Genomic DNA, 25,348 nt, shown 5'->3' with positions numbered 1-25,348 from the left:
AGCCACCGAACGGTCAAACTGAGAAAACATTGCATACATTTTATAGTTGTTAGAAAAACGAGTCACGAAGCGGACGCAGTCGCCAAGGTTTTAGGAGCCTCTTTGCGCTGCAGTTCAGCCTTACTGATGAGCTCTAAAACCTCATTAGAGGACCCCCCCACCGGCCCCCCAGAACCCCCACCGGACAGAGCCCCCCACCACAACAACAGACAAGCCTGAATATTATGATGTTCATCTTTGTAAAACAGCTGATCTTTGTGCCAGAACAGGAAGGAGGAAGCCCATTTCCAGGATTCATCTTCCAGACATTACCTCCCAACAATTAAAAGTGTTTAAAAACAAAACCTGAGTACTGAATGGGAAATGGAGCTTGGTTCAAAAACAGAATTGTTTTTGTTTTTAATAGAATGTAAGGAAATTACATTTAAAATATGCTGCAGGAGTTTAGCATAATACAGAATTGTAAAAAGTTTAGTTGTGAAATATATATTTTTATCAGAAATTTGTCAAAAAATTTTAAGTAAAATATATTTTGCTTGTATAGTCAAGCCTCACAAATCACAAATGTTTTTATGGACTCCAAAAGCTCTGAAGCATTTTCTTTCCCCTCAACCAGAGTGCTGGACCTGTCATGTTGGAAGCTATCAGTCAGTAAATATTTGATCTTTGCATGAGTTTTTAAAACTACTATAAAAAGTGAAGACAAACCTGCAAGCAAAAGAAAATAAACAACAACAAAAAGACAATAAAAAAAACTCTGACTTAAATTTTTAAAAGTATTTTTTTCCATGATTGATGATTCTGGGGGGAGAATTTATCTCTCCAACACTCCTACCAACATGTGGCTCCAGCCTGCAAACTGCAAACTGGACTTTCTTACCATAAACAGGCCAGTGTAGCTACGCACATTGTTCACCGTGTGCTTTGCAATTAATCAAGTGCTGAAAACTAACCCAGGGCCTGTGCACCCTCTGGGGCCTGAGGAGCCCTATGGGGGTCTGCAGGGGCCGTGGGCAAAAAGAAGAAAGTGGCCTCGTCTTTGTGGAGCAGGAGGAGTTCCGCTGAGCAATCTGAGAGTCGACTTTGTCTGGGCCAGCAGCTGACCAGGCCACGCGGCAGTCCGGTCCGACCCAGTCTGGGAATAATCAGCTCTTGTTAAACTCAGCAGCTTCTTAGTGCTGCAAACAGCGTTTACATGACACTCTGTAATAAATCATAGTAATGAATTTAATCTAAACACATTGTTCCGCTCAGTGAGTTGTGACAAACCAACGCTTGAGATTGTGTTTTTTTTTTCACGGCATTCCCACAGTCACTCGTCTCTCTCTCTCTCTTTGCTCGGTCATCATTAATCATTATTAGCCACTTCCACATCTAAAACAAGTGGAAGAAGAAGAAGAAAAGCTGCGGCTCTGGAGGTCAGTCAGTCTCTTTCTTTGTGAAACTCTGGCTTCTGTAAACGCTGCCTCCAGGAGAAACTATATCTTACCAAAAGTTACTTGTGAGTTCTTTTTTTGTCTTGTTTCAAGTACATAAAGATATTTGTACTAGAAACTAGACCAAAAATACTTGGTAAAATGTTGTGTTTTTTCAGTTATTGGGACGTTCTGTTGTTCTAAAGGTTTTTTCTTGACACTGTAAAATATTTGAAGATGTTTTAACTTGAAAATGAAGGCTCACCTGATTGAAAATGCAAGTAAAGTCAACAGAAAAATTGTTTTGGTTTCATTTAACAACAAGAGATATTTTGGCTTAAGATTAATTTGTAAGTGATGACGGCTTAATAATCTTTGTTTTTTCTCAATTCTCCATTTTACTTTATTTAAATAAAATAAGAAATCTTGAATAGAAAAAAAGTTAATGGTATCACATGCTTTTAGTTGAGCAGAAATTATTACTGATTAATTTAGTTTGAAATGGTTTATTTTAGCTGTTCAGCCCACAGCAGCTTTATTTTCAATTTGTTTGTATTTATTGATACTTTTATAGAACAAACAGTGGAGAAAACAGTAAAACTATCAATCCTTACAGTATGAACAGTTTTGGGGAATTTTAAGTATTATTTGGAATTTATCATGAAAATCTAAGATTTAAATTTCAAATTTTAAGAGTCTGGCAAGTTTCTTTGTAAAAGTGTGATTGGTGCACTTTCAGCTTTGTGCCCTGTTCTCTGCAGCATCTGTAAACCTTTCAGGAATTATTCTGCTCTGCCAGTGAAATGCTGAGCGCATCAAAGACGCATGCAGTCTGCAGTTAAGGGTGTATTAAAAAACTATTTTAAATATTTAATTTGTCTTTTTATGAAAACAAGCAACACTTAGCCAGAGAATAAGAGTGTTAAGTAAAGCCTTTTGGCCTGCCAGGTTTATATTACACTGAGGGAAATCCTGAATGTGTTAAAGGCCACGTTACTAGTCAGTAAAATTCTGACTGGAGTCTTTCCCCGCAGAAACAAACCCCCAGTGGGATGAGAGAAGCAGCTCTGTCATCCATCGCTGCTTCTGCATCTTATTTACGGCTTTATTAGAAACACCCAACAAAGGTTCAGACTCTGGACTTTTGTATGTAAAAACAAAATAGAAGTAATTCATTGCATTGAAATGTTTAATGTATTAACTTGATAGAATTAATTATATCAATGTATAATTATTTTAATTTAATTAATTGAATCACTTTAAAATATTTTGCTTTTGAATATTTATGTTCCTTATTTAAAACAGATTTCCCATCACTGGTATCAGATGGGAAACATCTCTAACTTTCCGCTTCCAGACAGTCTTGAAGCAGCAGATTTGAAGCCAGCTCGGCTGCGCAGCTGGAGCGTGTGCTGGTTGGCTGATAGAGGCGATGAGGCCGACGGTCGCCTGGTTTTACTGCTGCTGATTCTGCCTCGCTTTATTTTCACTCTTTCTGAGATGAAGGTGATCTCCCAGAATGAGGCTGTATTTTGCACCCTTCCTGCTCTGTCCCACTTGCTGTGAAGAGGATTGTTTTTTTTTTTGTCTTACGGCAAACTAAGATTTCCAAACAGCAGCCCGCTCTGCAATAATCAAACGTTGACAGTGTTTGCTGTAAATTCACCCGGGTCAGGGAGAGAGCGCTCTGCTTCTTCCACTGCTGTCTGCCGCAGCGTCAGACGGCTCCTTTTCAGTCTGTCTCTGACTCATGCTGGACTCTGATCTGACTGGACTTTATGGTGTCTGGGAGAACTGGCAATCTGCAGTGTGTTGGACCAGACGATGGCTGGAGGGGCCCTGGATGGATGGGAGCTAGATGGATGGGGCCCTTAATTGGGCCCAGCTAGGGCTGTGATTAAAGAGCACGAGCTCTGATTAATGTGATCATCCTCCTGATGATGGACTGGTTTCTATAATAAATGGATGTTTATGATACCATCTGTGTGTCCTCCACATGATGCAAAACCAGCGTTGAAATTTCATCCGTCTTAAAACCAAACGCGGACTTTATTTGAGCCGATAAGGGGGTGAGAGCAGCTGTCTCTGTGGGGAAACGCAGATAAGTGCGACTGCAGGGATTGCAACCTCAGAATAATAATGGTGCCTCAGGATTTTGACCTGGTGAGTTCCATCCGTCTGCAGCAACGTGCATTTTGTGAAATTATCTAACTTGTCAATCAACCCTTCCCCCACCAATTCCCCACCTCTGCTGCCCCATACTTGGAGCTCAGATGTCCAATCAGGGTGCAGATTGAAGTGCAGGGCCCCTCAGGCTGTGCTTTGACATTTAAGGGAGCCAAAGAGGTGGAAGGGTGTTTGGCTGCTTAGCAGCTCCTGTAAATATCCACAGTCACTGCTCTTGCTGTAATCTACTCTGTGTCATTTCGCTCTGCCGTCTTTGTTTTATTTAGATAAATGATTAAAAGCCATCGACTGTGCACACGCGTGGCTCTGCTTAGCCTGCTCAGGGATTGGAAAAGGCGTGCCTTGCAGCTGCCTTCAGCTGGAAGGCAGCAGACAAGCCGAGCGTGTAGGCTCTAACAAGTGCCAGCACTTTCATTCCTCATCTGGCCTCTGCTTGTTTGTTTCGCTGCATATTTTCCCTGACTTTCCGTGCGTGAGCTGGGGTTAGATGGCATCATTACAACCCAACTCTCCAGTTAAAAAAAAGAGAAAAAAAAAAGACTTGGCATATCTTTACGACTTCATCAGGCTGACTGCCGAAAGCATTCAGCAGATCTGAGGAAATTCAGCAATTAGGAATGAAAGTATCAGGCTGTACGTCATACAGACGGCTCTTTCAGGGGATTTTCTCTGATTAAGTGAGTTCAGATGGAAAAGCAATTCATGAACAAAACGAAAGAATTTAACCAGCTGAGATTCCTCCTCATGGCATTCTCAGGATCTGAACTTGAACTTGAAGCTTGTTTTACACAAACATATCACGCTGTTGTGATCATTCTGATTGCAGAAACAAGTCAACAAATGTTCTCGTTAGGGCCCGGCTCTGCTACAAACCACGGATCCCTGTGGTTGTTTTGTTTACACCTTAAAACATGACCTGAAGATCCCAGTGAACGCATTAAATACGTGACGTTTTCACAGGCCTGCTGCAGCCTTCCTGTCGCTCTTCTCTCTGTCTCTTTGCAGCTAATTACCGTGGCCTTCCACCGCATGACCTGATTTCTTCCAGACGGGGAGGATGTGATTCACAGCTGGCATTATTAAAATACACCTCAACTGATTGCTTCAGATTATATTTGCTCCACTGCTTATTTAAGAGTTAGTTATGACAGAAGCTGAAAATAGTAGAGGTGCATTTCCTCTCGGCAGTGAAGCCAAAGAAAACTTGAGCTGTGTGACCGTATACCTTGGTCAGACTCTGCTTTCAGCAGCTGCAGGTCGAGTGCCGCCATCACTACAGAATTACAGGTACAGTTATGTAAATCTAGTAACGTCAAAATGACTCTTCTTGCTCAACATGAGAGAAACTAAATATGGCTATTGCAGACCCAATTCTAGCTGACTTGGGAAATCAGGGCATGTGCTAAGAGGTGCTGATGATAGGCTGCCAGACTTGCTCCCTAATTTGGACACTGACACAGGAAAGCTGAGTGCTTCTTCAGTAAACGGTGTCCCCGCTGGTTTGACAATTACATAACACAGCTGACCAGTGATTTCTGCATCTGTTACTCTGCTGAATGGCATTTTGATATTTACAAGGCAGCGAGTGGACGGGAATACCACCGAGGGTTAAAATGAACTCCTGTCAGGCAGCATTGGATGGGCAATCATGCACAGTGTGCCTTGTGTGGACGTCAGTGTAGCATGAATGCAATTTCCCCCACTGACCTTCCACTGCGTTTCTGATTTCTGGCTTCACGGTGTTGTACAAGGGTATACTTAAGCTGTTTGGTGTGGGTGATGCACTCAATGACTCAAACAACAAACACTAAAGGAAAAAGAAAAAAACACACTTATTTGAGTACAAAGAGTTCTATGAAGCAATTGTACTAACCTGAGAAATACTTCCTAACTTCCAAGTTGCTTTGCGCCTGAAGAAGAGAGTCACTATCAGGGTTTCCCCCAGAAAACTTGCTAAGCCTGGTGGTCGGGGCGTCGAGGTGGTCCACCAGTGGTCCACCGTGTTTTTGTATTAAAAGTTATTAAGTTGACAGGAAATGTAAAAGTATTACTTTGTAATTATATGTTACGGGAAAAGATCTCCAGTGAAATGCTATTTAAACCCATAACTAGTATTAAAACAACAAATTTGCTCTTCTGTTTAATCCAAATTAAGTCAGCAGCTCCATCAGGCCCCCAGGGCTTCAGGGGCCCCATAAACACTAATATTTTAAAATAGACCACAGATACATAAATATAATACTTGTTTATTGAGATTATCAATGCTGTTAAATTTTATTCAATTATTTAGGCATAAATGAATGAAATGATTTTAAATTGTTTAACATTTAAATACAAGATTTTAAGGAGCTGGCACGTTTACTTTGTAAAACTTCAAAGAACAATATTCATAGTTAGATTGTTTTGTTACCATAGCAACAATCTGATGCTGTGAGTTTAATCTTTGAATTTACAAATCCAATTTAGTAAACTGCGATTATAACTTATTGCTTTTTAGGCTGGCCAATTAAACTACTCCTTTCTCCCATATTTCACTAAATCTAACACAGAAGCTGTTAGAGGTGCTGATATTTTTAGCAACAAAAGGGGCCCCTAAATCAGATTCTGCTCAAGGCCTCATACAGCCTTGGACTGTATGAGGATAACTGTTTGTGGATAACGCTGCTCGTTATCCACAAACGCTCCGGCCAACCGGGACCACAGACATAAACTATACAGGGAAGACAGACACAGAGCCACACGCTGGGCAGCGGGTTGAGATGGAAACGTCGCATATAATTGTTCGTTCACAGAGATAAATCATTCTCACCGCTCCACAACGCGCCTCTGAATTCGCTACAAGTTATTCCTGTGGTTCACATTGAGCTGCGCAACCAGAGCTAACGCGGCGGGTTTTAAACTCTTCCCTAGAGTTCTCCAAAGGATCATAATTCCTCACAGTAGGTTTATGTAAATATCCATACAGGTCAGCCTGAGTCCAGTTTGAGTGAAAGGAGGCGCGCGCGATCCGCGCTGAGGTAAAGCGCAGAGGCGCCAGCTGTGTGATTGGTCCGCGCTGTCGGGTTTAAATGCATAAACTATAAACCTATCTATTATAAACCTATCCTTAAGGATAAATCTGCTCTGCTAGTGAAATGCTAAGAGCAAAAGAGACACTTGCAGCCCGGCTTAAAAAAAAAATAGATTTTTTTTTTTCTTTTAAATTTAAACGAAAACGTAAACAAGCAACACTTAGCCTGGCGGCTGGGATAGTAAAGCATGGCGGCCGCCAGGCTTATAATACACTGGGGGAAACCCTGACTACTCTAAATTTTGTGGCTGTTTTTTGATTGACTTAATTTTTTTTTTTTAAGGTTTTATTGGCTCTAGTGGCCTTTATTTGAAAGTAGTTTGGCAGGAAACAGGGAAAGACATGCGGCAAATGTCACCAGGTCAGGAATCAAACCTGTGACCACCGCCACGAGGACTAGGGCCTCAATATGTGGGTGGTGCTTTGCTCCTCCGCCACTACAGCACCCCTTTTTAATTATAATTTTTTTTTACTTATTTATTTGTTATTTATTTTTATATTTTAAGAGACTAAATGAAAAAAAGTTCACATTTTAATCTGTCTTTAGCATCTGGTAGAATAATTATCACACTCAAGTCCCTCTCATAATTAATTCGAAGGGTAGAGGTTTCAATACTTTGGATAAAGAATGGAAGAGCTTTCAGTACCTCTAAAGTAGTTTTCTGTTTGTGTATTCCACAGGAATGTAGATCCTAAAACTCAAAGGATGCTGACATCTCTCAATCCAGCATATTCCATAGCTGCTTTGTCATCAACTTCTATGCACTCTAGTTAACCTTCATGTTTTCTGCTCTTAGTCTTCCACTCTCTCTCAGTCTCTCAGTGGCTGAATGAGCGTGTCTCATAGAAAATACTGCTTACTCTTGAAGGCACCTTATACGTTGTGCTTCATTTTAAACCATAATACTGACAATCGTTACCGTTGTGCCATGCCAACCCTGTAGCAGTATCCACTGTGGCACTGGCCACTGGGCAGAGTCTGTCAAGCTGAAAGACCTGAGAGTTCCAGTAAGACCAGATTTCTTGGTTCATCTCTGGCCTAATCAAATCATAGCATTACATGACAGACACATTCCTGCCAGATTGTATCTGCATTTTATGACTACCAACTTTGAAGCCTAGAGAATTTTATTTGCTACTGCTCAGTTGATCCACAGACCTGATGTGTTGAGGAATAATGAGGGGGAATATGATGGCTGTGTTGAGCTGTCAGCACTGAAGGCATCAGACATGTATTAATAATCATCCCATCACCTCTGGAGCTGTCAGCCCTATAGAACATGAAAGACCCGGACTAGTCCTCCTTCAAATCAGCCCTGGCTAATTGCTTTCAAACGGAGTGGCCTTTGACCCCCCCTACATGGTCACAAAAGGTGTCCCCGCCTCGACCGGCATTGTTATGCAGCGAGTACTCTGTCCTCTACCGGACTCTTTAAAACTATTTTCAAACGCAGGCAGTTCAAGGGTAGTTTGTACTCTTCTGCCTGAAGTGTTCATGGTGAATAGGATTCACTGGGGTTGAAAAATTCCCCACATAACATCCAGTTAGCCACTGGTGGGTAAACATGCTGCCTTTTCACTGATGTCTTGTCATTCACATTTCAGTGAAGGACTTTTCCCTATAAAATAAGGAAATCCTGGAAAATTTTGGATTTTCAAGATATTTTACCAAATAATGGAAAGAACTGAATTATTGTTTAAAAGAAGATGTGCTGTGAGGTGAGGTGGAGTGCATGCAGATGCTGAGTGCTTTCTAAAAAATCATAACCATCAGCACTCAGGTCTGTTGTTATGCACAGTATACCACACTCTGACCTGGAAACTTAAAGAAATTACACAATATGTAAAGCAATATAGAAAGGATTATATGACAAAACCCTTTGCTAAATATGAAGATTTTCTAAGTGAGCTTTAGGCATTGGAGCTTTTAAGTTGTTTAACATTTAAATTTAAGATCTTAAGGAGCTGCCAAGTTTACTTTGTAAAAGTGCAAAGAACAAGATTGATAGTTAGATTGTTTTGTTACCATAGCTACAATTTAATTTTTGAGTTTGAGCTCTCTTTGTTCACAAATATAATATATTTATATATGTATTTCTTTTCTCAGCAATTTACAATTATCACTGATTGCTTTTAAGGTTGGCCTCTTTCCTACATTCCATTAAATCTATATTGAATGCTGTTGTTAGTGCTGATAATCTTAGCAGTGAGAGGGGCTCCTGAATCAAATTCTGCTCAAGGCAACATACAACATTGGACCAGCCCTGCATGATGAGCTAAATCCACTGCACTAGGCATATTTCTGCTCAATACAAAGGGACAAATGGAGAGATTTATTTTATGAGACACTACTAGACAGTAATCTATCCCATTTTCCTGACTGTCTACTTTTTAATAACCGCCACAGAGTCTGTTTGGTTTTAAGGAACAGGTTTTCCTGATCTCCATGCAGCCCCACGCAGAAACTCTGCCTGACTGTAAGTAGAGAAGGGATTTGTTCTGCCGCAGTTTGAAGCATTATGGCACTGCAAAAAACAAAACAAAAAAAACTACATGCTGCAACTGAAATACGGTCCCACTAATGCACTGTCCCACCGAGGAACACATAGACAACAGACATAGAGCCACACACTAGGCCAACATCTGTTAGATGTAAACATATCTTTGTTCACAAAAATACATCATTGTCACTGAAAGTGTGACTATATGCTATTATTGTGGTTCATATCAAGTTGCGGAAGCAGAGCAAACATGGTGGCTTTTAAACTTGACTCATACCTTGATGTGATATTCTCTAAAGAAAATGATTCCTCACAGGGGGTTCATATAAATCCTGATACAGATGAAACTTTTCTTCAAGAACTCCTTCCAGTTTGAGTGAGAGGTGGGGTGCGAACCGCACCAAGGTAAACTTGAGGCGCCAGCTGTGTGATTGGTGCACTCCCAGATTTTTGCCCTTTTCAATGTATCATCTGTAGACCCATCTTTCAGGAATGATTCTGCTCTGCTGGTGAAGTACAGATTGCAGCACATACGCTTGCTGTCCAGGGTCACTGATGCATTTAAAAAAAAAAAACAATTTTATACTTTTATTTTATTTTTTTGAACAAGCAACGTTTAGCCTGGCGTGAGGTCAAACCTGGCGGCCCACCAGGCTTATTGTACACTGGGGGAAACCCTACGTTTCTCTAAATCTTGCTGGGACATCAGTACTTTTATCCTGGAAATTTTCTTCAGGTGATAGAAGGATGACATCGTAACTGCTTTTATGTAGATCTGAAGGTACACTCATGGTACCATAACTATCATGATTGTAGTTATGGTAGCTAATTTTATTTACTGTTATAACTTGAGTTGGTGGGAGCATATAGATATTGAATAAGAAGGGTCATAAGATTGAGCTTTATGGTACCCCACATGTGACTTCTGTCCACTTCAATGAGAAGTTTTCTATTGAAACAAAGACATCTCTGTTCTTTTTGTAGAAGTCATACCAGTTGAGTCCTGGACCAGAGAGATCTACCCATTTCTGTCGTTTGAGTAATATGTCATGGTTAACTGTGTGAAAAGCTGTGAGGAGCTTTATTGATTTATAATTTCTTCTAAGCTTTTATAGTTGACTTGTTGAAATTTAGTGATTTTCTCTGTATTTATTATGCTTGGGCATAGTATTGGTACTGAATTTGATGTTGATGTGCAGATTAACCCTGTAATTCAGGGGTGGGCAACTCCAGGCCTGGGGGGCCGGTCTCCTGCAACTTTTAGATGCGTCTCTACTTCAACACACCTGAGTCAAATAATGAGGTCGTTAGCAGGACTCTGGAGAACCTGACTGCATTTAGGACGTGATTCAGCTGTTGGATTCAAGTGTGTTGGATCAGGGAGACATCTAAGAGTTGCAGGACACCGGCCCTCGAGGATCAGGATTGCACACCCCTGCTGTAATCTTTTATATTTTTTCTGCAAAGAAGTTGGCAAATTCATTGCAGGCCCTGAAAGGGGTTCCGGTTTACCGAAGGGTTTTGTGAGCCTGTCAGTTGTTGCAAATAAAGCTCAAGCATTTTTCATGTTTTTATGATTTCCGCAAAGAACGTTTCCTTTGCATGTTTTAGTGTTGAGTGATAGCTATGCAGTTTTTCTGCATAGATTCCACAATGAATATTTTGGCTTAAAGCAGGTCATTCTGGATCATCTAAGTGAGTGGTTCTCCCTGTTAGCTGTCTAGTCAGATCCAAAGTGTGAGACTTTGTTTTCTCTGTAGGTCCCAGGCTGTTCCAGGGTGAGCTGCTTGGTGAGATGCATGTGACCTCTCTGTTGTTTTGAAGAAGAGTTGTTTCTTTTTCCAAACCAGCATTTATCTTGACATTCACCTCCAGCTGGATCACATTTCTCCATCTGGCAATCTGATGAATGAGACTCATTCATCAGATGGTTTGACGGTTGCCAGTTTGACGGCAACTGTCTGCATTGTGCCAAGTGTAAAAGTTTGGTGGAGGGGGGATTATGGAGTTGGTTGTTTTTCAGGAGCTAGTCTTGCCCTGGGGTTCTAGTGAATGGAACTCTGAATGCTTCAGCATACCAAGACATTTTGGACAATTCCATGTGTGACCGGTGGACTTCTGCGTTGTGTGTTATGTGGTGATCGGACAAACCACAAGACACCAAGTCTGGGTTTGGAGGCGGTCTGCGTTTATTTAATCTGTCAATGGGGAGATATTAGCATTAAAACCTAGCATGTGCTCCAGTTCTCCAACCCGATCTATACAAAATAACAGTGTTGGCATGCATCAAACCTTATAAAGGCGCAATAGCAACTCAAATGAAAATATCTAAACACCTATCATTAACACAGAAGGAAAAATAAACATTTGAACAATATAAATGAAAGGATTACAATGGATTATAAAACTTGCCTCTCCCCAGTGGAACGAATAACAAAAGCGAAGAGGAAATTAATAACTTAATATTTATAATAGTCCTGGAGGACCCTGAACAAAAGAAGAAGAAAGTAAGGCAGAGCTGGAGGACCAAACCCCTTATAGTAGACACAGAGGAACACAACAGTCAAGTATAAGCGGACAAATACATGAAGGAACACATTTTGTGTGAATATACAATTATTAATATAGACCCAGTTCCACATGCTCCTAACTTTGTGGGAACAGTTTGGATCTGGCCCCTTCCTCTTCCAACATGACTGCACCAAAGCACAAAGCAACGTCCATAAAGGCATAGATGTCAGGTGTGGATGAACTTGCCTGGCTTGCACCTAGTTCTGACCTCAACCTGAAAGAACACCTTTGGGATGAATTAGAACGGAGACTGAGAGCCAGGCCTTCTCGTCCAACATCAGTATGTGACCTCACAAATGTGCTTCTGGAAGAATGGTCAAAAATCCCCACAAACACTCTGAAACCTTGTGGACAGCCTTCCTCAGAAGAGTTGAAGCTGTTCTAGCTGCAAAGGGTGGACCAACGTCATATTGAAATGAATGGGATGTCACTTAAGCTCATATGTGAGTCAAGGGAGGTGGGTGAATATTTTTATTGGCAATATAGTGTATCAGAATACCATTTGAAATGATTGACATCTCCAGTTTAGACATATTTTAGAAACACACTGTAGCTTTAAAGGGAGTTAGCATGTGGAAGGCGTGTTGTCCACTGAGTGAATGAAGGTTTGTTAGAACCAAGGAACAAGGTGCTTTCAGACTGGCTGACTCCCAAAGCCATACAGATGGGAAGCAGTTTTAGGCAGATCAAGTCCCCCGGTCCACATATGCTCTTCATGCTCACAGTTGGCTGCAAATATGAGTCGTTATGTGGAATTCAGCAAAATGCTTGGCTCATATTAAAATTGAAAGGACAAACTTCTATTTTTACAGTTGGAGTCCTTAAGAAAGAGAAGGTAGAAGCAGACTAGCAAGTGGTGCATTTAGCTAATAAAAAACAAGCAGTTCATTTACTTTAATTATCCACCTTTTATGAAGCTGCAAATGTGATATGGATGAAAGTATGTGAATGAAATTATATCTTTGCTAAATCTGTTAATTAGTTACATTTATACCCTTTAATTTTTTTCAAGGGTGCTTTATATTTAGGTCTTTTTAATTTTTTTTTCAGATAAATAAAAAAAACACACACAAAAAAACAAAACAAAAAACAATCTTTTCTCAATATGAATTTCTTAGCTCCTAATGATTACAACCTAACCCGACGAAGCTCTTATTTCAGTATGTCAAGGCAAACTGCAGTAACAGTGACAAACTTCCTTCTAGTATTCCTCTCAAAAAGAATTATCATCATCAACAGCAAAAATCTAGTTTTTGAGGGAAATTCCACAAGGAGAACTGCTAAAATGCCCCTTTCCATTCAGCTGCTGACATTTAACAGCAGTCGCTTTCTGCTCTGTTGTGGGAGTCACCACACAAAGCAGAGGTAATCTCCATTCTGTCATATTTTGTTAGTGTCAGCCCAGCCAGGGACCAAACTGTCACTAGTCCTTTGTTCCTTGGCATCTACAGATGATGTTTTAAAAGCATTCAGTCTCATAACTAGGCTCCCTTCAACAATAAATACATGTTTGTCGGCAGTGGAAGGGAATGGACTTGTGCTGTAAATGCAACAATAGCCGTAAGTGTGTGAAATATGTGATAGGCAAAGCCAGCTGGAGAATCTGGAACCTAACTATGTTAACACACAGTTATGGAAAAAAGAAAATCTTTGAGTATAACATGATAAAAAATATTTTCTCCATGTGTCTAATCCATTATCCCTCAGTAAAGTAGATGTGTACTGCCTGTTTTTAAGACAAAAGATTTTGATTATGTTCTCTAGAGGAAGCCGTATGTTCAAATTAAAATGCATGAGGAAAAATGCCCCTAAATGCCAACAATTTACTGAGTTTAAAAATAGGAGGGATCTCAGGCATTAAAGATCTACAAGCATATTGTGAAAACATCCATGAATAAGAGTTTTATATGAGTTTGTATTGATGTATGGTTCATGAGGCGAGAACAGAGGCAGACAGAGACACTCATGGACTATCACCGTTCTGCCTGTTTCCTCAGAGTTAAAATCAGCCAAGCTGAGTAAAAGCAGGGAATATTAATAAATGCACTGTCTAATATATTCACAAGATATTCACATGCAGAGCACGGTGAGAACTGACTTCTGGATCAGTTAGCTTTACAGGGGAAAGTGTTTGGGGTCACTAACACGTTTTCTAATCTTGCAAAAATGAATGCACAAATGCTTTCTCAAACAGTCTCTTTAAAATCAGCATAACAATTATACAATTTTCCGCTGCGCTAAGCCCCACAGGTAGGCTGAAAAGTGTTAGAGTGGCTGGCTGACTGGTCTCCATGATATCAACTCAGTCATTAAATGCTGTCATATAGTTCTGCCTGAGTGATTCACTATTTGCATCGAACAGAACTCAAGGAGTGTTCCTATAAAAATAGCCAAACCACAGCTGTGACCTTCATTTTAAAGCCTAAAGGAAAAAGACTGCTTTTCAGTTTTTGTTGAAAACCGTTTGTGCGGACCCTGATCTCATGACCTGGACGGAAACACCTGGACTCTGCTCTCTGCTTCCAGCTGAGGTCTGAGAAGGAAGTGGTAATGGGCTAAGTCATTACAACTGCTGCTGAAGTTACAAGGGCTTCAGCTCTGAAAGTAGAAAGTTTCATCATGCTGCCCACTTCCATTGCAGCTCTGCGGTACTGTAAAAGCTTCTACTCTGGCAAGTATTAGATGTGAAAAAGAGCAATCTGTGAATCTTTTAGTTCAGCAGAATAATCTTGCCATGAAAATATGTGAACACCTACATTTATTCAGTGTGGAAAAATGAAAGTGATCAAACTCAGATCAAAGCTTTTGAAGATAATTTAAAACATGGTTTATGTTGCATTTAGTAGAATGCAGTGAAAGGGGAGCCAAAAATGTTCCCACTGGTGATTCTAACAAAGATTCTAATAAAAACAAATATTTTCTTAACTTGATTGTTTTATGTTTTTATGTTTTATACTTACAGCCAAAACCGCTACAGAGTCTTATAATGCAACATGCAGAATCAAGCACTGCACAACATTTCCAAGAAAATAATATAATGTACTTTTTTTTTCTGGGGCTAAAGAAATAAAAATACATTTAGCTAGAAACCAGAAAAGATATTGAATATTGGTCAGATCCACTCCCCCCATGATGCAATGTTACAGTTCACAAACAGTAAAGGCATGGTGAGTGAGTTTAGCTCAAGGCTTTTCTGTTTTTGTCTAATGTTTCACTAGATATAGAAGACGCCATAAAATGTTCTGTCTGTTATCATCACATGGATATACTGGACCTTTCAGTACAGGAAGTTGATACAGTAATGGTGTAGAACCTGCTTACATCCTGAAACATACATCGCCTTCTTTTGAAGCACATAAAATTAATGATAAATGAACTTATGTAGCACTTTTCCAGTCATTTTGACCACTGAAAGCACTTTACACTAGTCACATTCACCCATTCGCACACTGATACGTAGATCAGTATAAATGTGGAAAAAAAAAAAGTGGGCATTGAACCTTGTCCAGGGGCACACCGACGTGATAGGAGGAAGCTAAAACTTACAACCTTCCAATCACAAGATGAGTACTCTACCTACAGAGCCACAGTCGCCCCTCTATCTATTGTCACCCATAAACTGCAGCAGTAGTCTGCCCTCTGTTCCCTATGGAATGGCATAAAGGGGTTTTTCGTTGCACTTTTCTAATATTTTGTTGATTCAGAGTTTTATCATTGGCCTGAAATGACATAACATTTGTTATAAAGGTGGGTTTTTGGACCACTTGAGGAAAATTCATTTGCCAAGTCACTGATTTATTAAACACATGCCTGGTGGTTATTACTAATGCCTTACAGCAGGAAGGCCCTGTGTTTGAATCCTAGCCTGGGGTCTTCTGCCTGGAATTTGCATGTTCTACCCATACATGTGTAGATTCTCTTTAGCTACTTTGGGTTCCTCCCAAAGTCATAAAATATGACTGTTAGGTAGGGATGTGCAATATGACATAAAATGTATATCTATTGTGATGAGTGGCTGTAATGATATATTTCACAATATGGTTTTTGTGTAAAGCTTACAATAGAAAAAAATCACATAACTAGAATGTGTATAAATGTGTTTTAAAATTTTTATTTTAACTGGTTTTTGTGGATGTCATTCGTATGTAATGTTTGTAGCTGTTGTTTTATGCTGCTGCCTATTATTAGCAGGTCTCCCTTAAAAAAATCTACTTTTAAGAGAAACCTGGCAATGACAGGCAGCAGCTTAATATCACTGTCATAAGGTGTGGTTTTTGGTGGTGAGGATTGACGCAGAGACCCAGGTTATGGTGAAGATGATGATGAGTTTAATGATGAAGATAATAAGCTCAACAGTCCAGATGACGGGCAGCACGGCAGAGCAGAAACACAGAGGCTCAGCACCGGTAGCAACTGAATACAAAGACTGACACAACGAGCTAATGCCGACACAGGACTTCACAGTTCAACTGTGCCGGCAGGCGAACAGACATTAGACAAGGACCCAACAAAGAACACAGACAACAGGTGGGACTAAATACACACAGGGGTAATCAAAGGAACGAGACACACCTGGGAACAATCAACGGGGAAGACGCAGACACAGAGATACAGGAAACAGGACCACACAGAAAAACTCAAAAATAAACACACAGAAACACTGATCATGACAATCACCTGGTTAAATCAAAGTTAAATAAATAAATAAAAAATATATCTCCATATAAAAACACACTAGCTTTAATGTATTGACTGTCTGCTTTGAATCCTGCTTTTTCTTCCTAGAGTTGTGACTGGAACTTGTAGTCAGCTGCATTGATGGTATCAAAGCAGATTCTTTGTTTTGAGGTGGTAAAACAAATGATTGCATTCTCCCCATGACTACAAGCAGTGATAGGCAATAGATAGATGATCTACAAAAATATGACTCATGATACACAACAATACATTTCCAAAAAGACTTGTTTTATTGATCTATGTCCCTTAAACTTTTGATGTTTATGTTAGCTCTTGTTTTATGGGATGTCCTGCTCTGCACCTAATGAAATCAAGGACATTGTAAAAATTTCAATTTCAAATTCAAAAATACTTTATTAATCCCAAAGGTAAATTAAATGTTGTTGTAGCACATTATTTTAGATTCTATACATGGTTATTGAAGATAGTGATGGCTTTTGCCAAGAAAGATTTTTTGTAGTGGTCTGTACTTCACAGAAACTGAAGAAGCCTCTGACTGAAGATGCTCTGCCTTTACAAGACACACAGCAAAATCAAAAGAGTTAGATTTCCAGTGTTGGTGTTGTATGTTAAAAATACAGTGTTAATTCAACTCTGTTTAGTCTAATTCAACAATATGAGTGTTAGTTTCCCTAAGAGTTGGTGTTATTCCAAAGAGTTAAATACAAGCAATTCTGTCTGGTGTTGATTTCTAAATTAACACTAACATAGATTTGTTAATGCCACTCGACAGAGGTGCACTGGTTAACAAATTCAATATAAAGACAGGCGAATATTACACAAGCCTAGTTTATGTACTTTACCTAGTGCTAACATTAGCTAGCACAATATGCTACCGGGGATTGCGGCAGACAAAACATGTGACTGTCACATAAATATTTCAACTACTGAGAATGTTGATTCAACTCTATCACAAATAACACTTTCAAAAGTATTTTTAACACAATCGAGAGTGGATTGATTGTGTAGCAAATCAATCCACTCTTGCAGCAAATTTGCTTTGCATCATGAAGAGGATGGTCAGGGTTGTCCATAATGTTCTTGATCCTATGAAGAATCCTTCTTTGCATAACCATCTCCAAAGGTTAGGGTTTAATATGGGGTTCATTGACACCAGCCCCGTTTAATCTGCTTTAATGGAACTCTAGTTTATTTGCCAAGAAAATTGCTTGCTTGGAGAGATGTGAATGTTGCAGTTTGGCCCCAAACTGAACCCAGTCTACTGGACTCAGTGTGAAAACTGATGCACAGCTAAAGAAGCATATTGTAACATCTGGTTCTTCAAGTTGTCAAATCCTAATCACATCAGGAAACTGATGAATCTAAAGGTTAATTGAGAAATGATCATTCTGTGTTCATAATATACATCTCATGTACATGGAGTTTCCCAAGTTCTAGAATAGTTATCTGATAGGTGCAAAAATAACGCAGCAAAGACAGAATTATGTTCTTGAAAAACTTTATGTATTTTAGTCCACAGCTGTGTTTTCTCTGTATGTATTTAGTGGACAAAGACATCTGCTGGTGAGGAAAATAAACCAGGTTTAATTTAGCACCTTTAAAACTACAACAGGGTAAGACTGGTAAACAGTTCAGAGGACATGTTTGAGTGGTGGCTGTCAATGCAGTCAAATTTCATGAAGTCAAGCTCTGCTAAAGGCTTGTTGTGTCTGGGGAGTGAAAGCTTAATCGTCCTTGTGACCGGCTGACTGTGCTGACTGTGTTTTGGGTGGATTATGAGGAGATATGTCACAACAGCAGTCTTTTTTTCCAAGGTCTTGGGTTCTCACTGTCGCAGCCATTACTGTCCAGAATGCCGATGAGGCCTAATGAGGTTTTAATCCAGTTGGAGTCATTAGTACCAGGTCATCTTAAAACAATCTAAGGTCAGGCTGCATTTAAGGCTCCAGAGGTCCAATCCCACTGGGTCACTGAACACTCCACCGGCTCTTCAGCACATTTGCTTGTTTAGGAAAAGACAGTTTCTCTTGTTGGTCCTTGATTTATGAAGAACAATACACATGTATCTATTTCCTCTGCAAAGTGAAGTCTGTCTTGTTGTAAAGTAGTAGCTGCCAGCATGACTTGGTCTGATCCAAAAGTGTTAAGCTGACTGAAGAAGAATAAGCTGGAATTGTGCGCTGCAATGGACCGCACCACAGCGGTCGAGAATGTGTCTTCACTTTAATAAATAACTGAGCAGCTGGCTCAGTGCAAAGTTTAAACAAAGAATATATCGTGCAACGAAGTGAGCACAGTAAGCATGCTTAAACATCTCCGGATTCATGATGTAGAATTGATAGTTTACTTCATCTAGAAACACTGCCTAACTCTGTTCACAGTTTATGATTTTATACTGCATCAGCTGCTAAGCTGGACTTGTTCTTTTTTTGTTTTGTTAACATGGCTTTCATGATGTGCTTTCATCAGCTTTTAAAAAAAGTTCTCTTGCAAAAATGTAACCCTGTGAAAAGTTTCATAACATTTATATTCAAGTACATATAGGTCTGTGCGATAAATGATAAATCAATTAATGGCAGGATAAATTAAACCTGTCGACCTCATTTTAATTATCGTCTTTATCGTCTCTTCCTGCCTTTTTTTCTTTCTGTTGATGACACTGAATGAAAAAAGGCTCAGCTCCGGTGCTCTCCACTGACCCTCCTTTCCTCATTTCCTTAGTGTAATGTCCAGGGCACACTACACGAGTTGTCGGCCCATTTTCAAAACCTGAGACCACCACACATTAGTCGACTGAAATCCTGGGTATAACGGTTCGATCGGGTTCGTCGTGCCGTGTGGTGTCCAGTCACTTGGGCACAAAATAATGGCTACAAGTCCAGTTAACTAATTTTAAAATCAGGCATTAATCAATGTTTTACTGGAATCTACCTGTGATGCATGTGGCTAGAGTCAGCGTAAAGTCCTGACCGAATGAAAACCATTATAACCTATTTATGTCACGTTAACGAAGAGCAGCTGAAAACTTACTGGGTTTATCAACTGCGGTAGCAATTTGGCTCCAACTCCTCTCCTTGTCATTTCTATATTCTTTGCACGAAATGTTGAATAAATATTAATGTTGTTTCCACATATCATCTCCGATGTCCGCTGGACTTCGGATTGCGCCTTGTCAGCTGTTTGGGATTCCCCTCCGTAATTTCCCCTCAGAAAGCACAGAGGAGAATCCGCGCTTTTTGATTGGCTACCTGTCACATTCAACAGGCTGCGTTCAGCTCCCAGTCGAGGAAAACCCCTGATTTAGATCGGAGCGGCCACGACGATCTAAATCACACTGCAGGATTATCGGTTATGAAATCACCAGCGACAATCTTAGAACGGCCAACGATCTAAGATTGTCATAAGGGAAAATCGTGTAGTGTGAACTATTGCATTAGGTAGTCGGATGTGCCCATCTTCTCTATTTAAATCTAGTGATTACTGAAGGGCAATATAGTATACAGACTTTATAATCTGCACTCTTTTGGTTGAATGCAGTATTTATTTCCACTTTGGCTTTATGTTGTTTACTTTTTATTCAAGTACGTTTTTTGTTAATGGAGACCGAGAATCCATTTTATTTTTGTTTTTGGTTATTTGGTTTATTTAGTTTATCAGTTCCAGTGTTATGTCTTTGTTTCAAAATATTGTGTATCTATCTATGGCAGTAAATCGCATGCATTATTAGTCATTTCCATTAAATCAGTGTCAAAAGGTCTTGAAACAATATTATCGTTTATTGCAATAATTTTTTAGACAATTAATCGCTCAGCAAAATTTGTTATCGTGACAGGTCNATCAGTGTCAAAAGGTCTTGAAACAATATTATCGTTTATTGCAATAATTTTTTAGACAATTAATCGCTCAGCAAAATTTGTTATCGTGACAGGTCTAAGTACATATGTATGATCTTTATATAGTTGGAACTAGTTCTGTGAAAAAATTGTATAGTAAAGCTTAATAAAGCATAGTAAAGTAAAAAAGCTTAGCTTTAATAATAATAATAATAATAATAATAATAATAATAATAATAATAAAATTGAGAAGTTGAGACGTATTTTATCCAGAATCTATAGCTCATTTAAACCATGTAGACTTTTTTTGACTCAATAGAATCGGAATCAGGAATCTTTAAGATGCAGAATGGAAATGAGGAATCGGAATAATTTAAATTTAATTGACGCCCAACCCTAAGCCTTATGATGTTGCTCAGCTGTCCTGTGGGATGCCCCAAGGTTCAGTTTTGGGCCCACTCCTCTTTTTACTGTACATACGCCCAATAGGTTTTATTTTAAATTGCTACAGTAATGTCTCTTATCATGCGTATGCTGATGATAAGAGATCCTCTGAATTTTATAAATTGACTGAACTCAGTAATTGCCTGTCTGACATTAACATTTGGCTGAATGACAACCACCTGCAGTTAAATGCAGGCAGGACTGAGACGCTTATCGTAGCTCTTGATGATAAAATCACGGAAATCAGGAAGCATCTTGGGTTTTTAAACCCTTTGAATAAAAATAGCCTCAGAAATCTGTGTTTTCTCTTTGACAGTTGTTGGTCTTTGGATAATCATTGCAAACTGTTAATTCGCAACTGTTTTTACAATTTAAGGAATATTTCGAAGCTGCGAGCTATTTTATCACAGAAGGAATTAGAAATGACTGTCCATGCATTTATTTCTTCTCGTTTAGATTACTGTAATGGCCTTTTAGTGGGTCTAAGTAAATCCTCCATGACTTCCCTTCAGTCTGTGCAAAATGCTACAGCGAGACTTTTAACTAGAACCTACATAACAGATCAAATAACTCCTGTTCTGGCCTCCCTGCATTGGCTCCTGGTGTATTTTAGGACTCATTTTAAAATTTTGGTTTTAAAATTTTGGCTCCCAAATATATATTGGACCTTCTGAAGCCTCTCTCTCCATCTAGGACTCTGAGCTCTTCTAATCAGATGCTGCTGACGGTACCCAGAACTTATTAGAAAACCTGTGGTGATAGAGCATTTCAGGTGGAGGCCCAGAGGCTCTGGAACGTCTCCCTCTATCAATGCGTTGCTCTGATTCAACTGACTCATTCAAAAAAAGTCTCAAGACATATTTCTTCAGACTGGCTTTTGGTTAATTTTGTTCACTGATTTTAGATTCTTTTACTATTGATTTGTTTTCATTTTTGTAAAGCACTTTGTGATTTTCATGTCTGTGAAAGGTGCTATATAAATAAAGTTTACTTACTTATGAGCCCAATATATGTATTATGGCTCGGTGTGACCTGGCTGTATCTAGGCCTGTCAAAACAAATCAATTAATCACATGATAAATTAAAAGAAGCTCATTTCCATGATGCATGGTTTTTCTCTTTTTGTCTCTCTTTCTACCAAAAACTGGATGACAAAAGTCAGTTTGGTTTTTTGGTCTCAACCAGCCCTTTTTTAAGACAATTTTGTTCATAGTAACTCCATAATTAATTTTATTGTTGTTTCTGTTATTTTGTTTATTTATTTTGGTTATTCAAAGTATCTTGCAGCTCCAGTGTTAAATGTTCATTACAATTTAAAGTTTATTGATATTTGAGAATGTGTTCTTGCATTAGTATGGCATTACAATTATATTATTTGAATATTGTCTCTAAATAATATTGTCATTTCCTGCAATAACCTCTAGGACACTTAGTCATCCAGCAAAATTTGCTATCGTGGCAGGCCTAAATGTATCATCACATCCCTGTTTTTTGGCTTTTTTTCTCCTTGTGCAGAAAGACCTTTTTATTGAACATTATTGCCATCCACAAAAGCACTTTTCAAATTTTCTAAGATGTCCTGTGTTGTAGCCCTGCTTGTGTTTTGCCCCAAGAGCAGCTTGAGTCATCAAGATTTCACACTGTTTGTAAAAAAAAAAAAAAAAATTAAAAATTCTGTGCTATTTGAAGATTTGTGGTAAACATGTTTTTTCTCCTTGGGGTGATGCTCAGCAAACCAAAATGCGTGATGTTTTCCCCACTCTAGGATATTTATGCAAAGTGCTGTAACTTGATGGTGATTACCAGGATAACAATAATTAATGATGTTCTGGAATGGTGGAGGAAGATTTGTGTGATTTATGAACCTCCCAACTACACAACAGGTGACTTTTACAGCTTAGGGAAGAAAATCTCCTGAGGCTGAAATACCTTTTCATTCTCTACAGGACAGTGAGTGCTGACTACAGAAAAAGTTTGGTACAGTCTCTGACAAAAGTTTAAAATAAAGACTGTATCTTTAAAAAAAAAATCTGTGTCCCAAATTTTTAAGTTCTGGAGACCAGTTAAAAACTAGCTGCTGTTGCCCAAAGAGTACCAGAAAAACCATGTATCAGTAAGACGGTCCTGTAGGACTGTGTCCAGAGAAAACACCAACAGAGCAGTAATTACAGGAGAGCTAGCGGTTGATACTGTAGCATCCTCAGAGGTAGTTAAAGAAGACACACACCATGGCAGAAATGTAATTTTTAGCCTTGTCTACACAAAGTTTTTAACTTCATATGATTTCTTCAAGCAAAAAAACTGCCCCTGTGCCAGTTTAGCAAACCTAAATATCATAGTACTTAATCCAGACAGATAGACACTTAAAATGAGTCATGCAAAGAGCCTGAGGTAATAGGTGGACATGAGACTGGTGTCAGGACGTTCCAGATACAAACCTTTCTGACGAGCTGCGTCGTCAAGAAGAGAAGAAGGGTCTGCTTGTTTCACTGGAATTAATTAAGTGAATTGTCTTTATGATTTACATGTTGTACTTTTCCGCTGGCTGGGATAATGTTTGCTCTGTAATTGAAATTTGGACCTAAGGGTGTAAACATTTTTGAGGTGTTTCCGTGAATATTCATTGGCTTATGGGGGCTGAGTGTTGATAAAAAGACTTCTGTGGGGCTAATTTGTGTATGCGTGTGTGTGTGTGCTGAGGGGGTTTGCCAGCCACTTATTGACATGTTCTTTTCCAAACAGCTCCGTCTCAGGTCAGTGAGGTCATCAAGGAGAATGTGCAGCAGCGCAGCATCCAGCTGTCCTGGCAGGAGCCGCAGCAACCCAACGGCGTCATCACCGAATATGAAATCAAATACTATGAAAAAGTGAGTGTACAATACATGTAGGTGTGTTTGTCTCTTTCTGAAAAGCCTTTTGCCTCCATATCTCATTTTACATCAACATTTCTGCATTCTATCAGTTTAGATTCCCTCTGCAAGCTGCTCTGAGTGACATTCTGCAAGAATCCTCTTTGTTTTATAATTGCAATAATGACTGATACTCATAAGATTTTAATCAGGCTGTGGTCCTTCGCAACCACCCCCACACGTGTTAATGCACACACACACACACACACGCACCTGCATGCACACCCCCGCACACAGACATATTGTCTTAGGCTGCAGCAGTGCTAGAATTAGCAGTCTGCTACTGTTATCTCACTTTACCTTCCACATAGATCTCAGCTCTCCCTCCCTGTGTTTCAAGTCTGAACACATCAGCTTTTTACAACCAGGTTTAATGGAGCGAATTTCACTCAGCAAATCAAAGGCAGGGAAGCAGAGCCGTGATGCCAGTCCTGCTGGCTACAGACTCTCACACTCTCTGACGAATCAGTCTCCCGTGTCACGTACTGTGGTTGAGCTCTGCCCAACTGTAAAAGTGGAAAATTGGAAACAACGACAACACCCCTAACAGACCATGGCATTCCATTTGGGCTTTTTCAGGGCAAAATGCTCAGAACTCAACAACAAAGTACACAATCCATGCAGCTTTGACAGAGAAATTTGATCAAACTTATTTATGTCTATATGAGGAGGACTGGTTCTTGTAGAGAAGGATTTTGGTCGAATAATGATGCTATGTGGGGTTCATAAATAATAAAAGAGAAAGTATTTTCATTTAATTGATCTGCTGTTGCTCAAAAAGTTGGAATAATTTCACTTTAAATCACAGTTCTATTGTTCATGTAGATTGCTTTTTATTATTATAAAATTATTTGTGAAAAATAAATCACATCTTCAAAAAATATTCCAGTTGTACGGGAAATTGTGTAATTCTCAAAATAAGGCTGATATCACTTCCATGAAAAAACATGCTTTTTGCAGGACTGAAAAACAGTTTTCCCTCTCAAAATACAGTAGTTAGGTTTTAATAATCAATGTAGTGTATGCTGTTTTTTGAATTACTATATTATATTAATAATGTGAAACAGTTACTCCCAACAATGACCATAAATATTTTTTCATATCATATCATAAGCAAGAAAAAGAAATATGGGCAATTATAAAAAAATAAAATAAAATAAAATCTTATTTTCTAAGACAGACTTGGTGATTGGAGAAAGATTCCTGAATGGACAGTTGGTTCTAGCTGGTTCTGTTGAGAGGTTGTGAGCAATTAAAATATTACTTTCAGTTGATAATTGATTGCATTTTTATGTTAGTACTACACAATCTTTAAAAAAACCTAGCATATTTTTGAATATTATAATGGTGATTTTTATTTGCTATTAATCCACATCTTCCTCACTCATCTGTTGGTTCTATCATCACAGTGTCCCCACAACTCTTTAGGATGTTGCCCTCTGAACTCTAGATAAGATGTGGGCAGATAAAGCAAATAAAGCCAAATAATAATCAGCAAACAGTTTAATGCACAGCACTTGAAATGTTATACCATAGTATGATAAAGTAAGTTTTGCATTGCAAACAGTCTGCTATGACTGTGTTATTGCTAGGCCTATCACGATAACAAATTTTGCTGGACGATTAATTGTCTAAAAAATTATTGCAATAAACGATAATATTGTTTTAAGACCTTTTGACACTGATTTAATGGAAATTACATAATGATGCATGCGATTTA

General features: G+C 39.1%; 1 protein-coding gene across 5 annotated transcripts in view; it reads left to right on the top strand.

The window, feature by feature from the left end:
- Nucleotides 1-25,348, top strand: part of epha7 (eph receptor A7) — a 173,283-nt gene that overhangs the window by 83,492 nt on the left and 64,443 nt on the right. For all 5 annotated transcript variants that reach the window (XM_016665067.1, XM_016665066.1, XM_007540522.2 and 2 more), the window contains one exon: nt 23,462-23,586. In XM_016665067.1, coding sequence (XP_016520553.1) covers nt 23,462-23,586 — 125 coding nt within the window. The remainder of the gene's footprint in view (nt 1-23,461; nt 23,587-25,348) is intronic.

This window comes from Poecilia formosa, unplaced genomic scaffold, assembly GCF_000485575.1.
Source record: "Poecilia formosa unplaced genomic scaffold, Poecilia_formosa-5.1.2 Scaffold546, whole genome shotgun sequence".
NCBI classification, from domain to species: domain Eukaryota; kingdom Metazoa; phylum Chordata; class Actinopteri; order Cyprinodontiformes; family Poeciliidae; genus Poecilia; species Poecilia formosa.
Note: the sequence above shows the minus strand (reverse complement) of the source record. Positions and strands in the feature narration are given on the sequence as shown.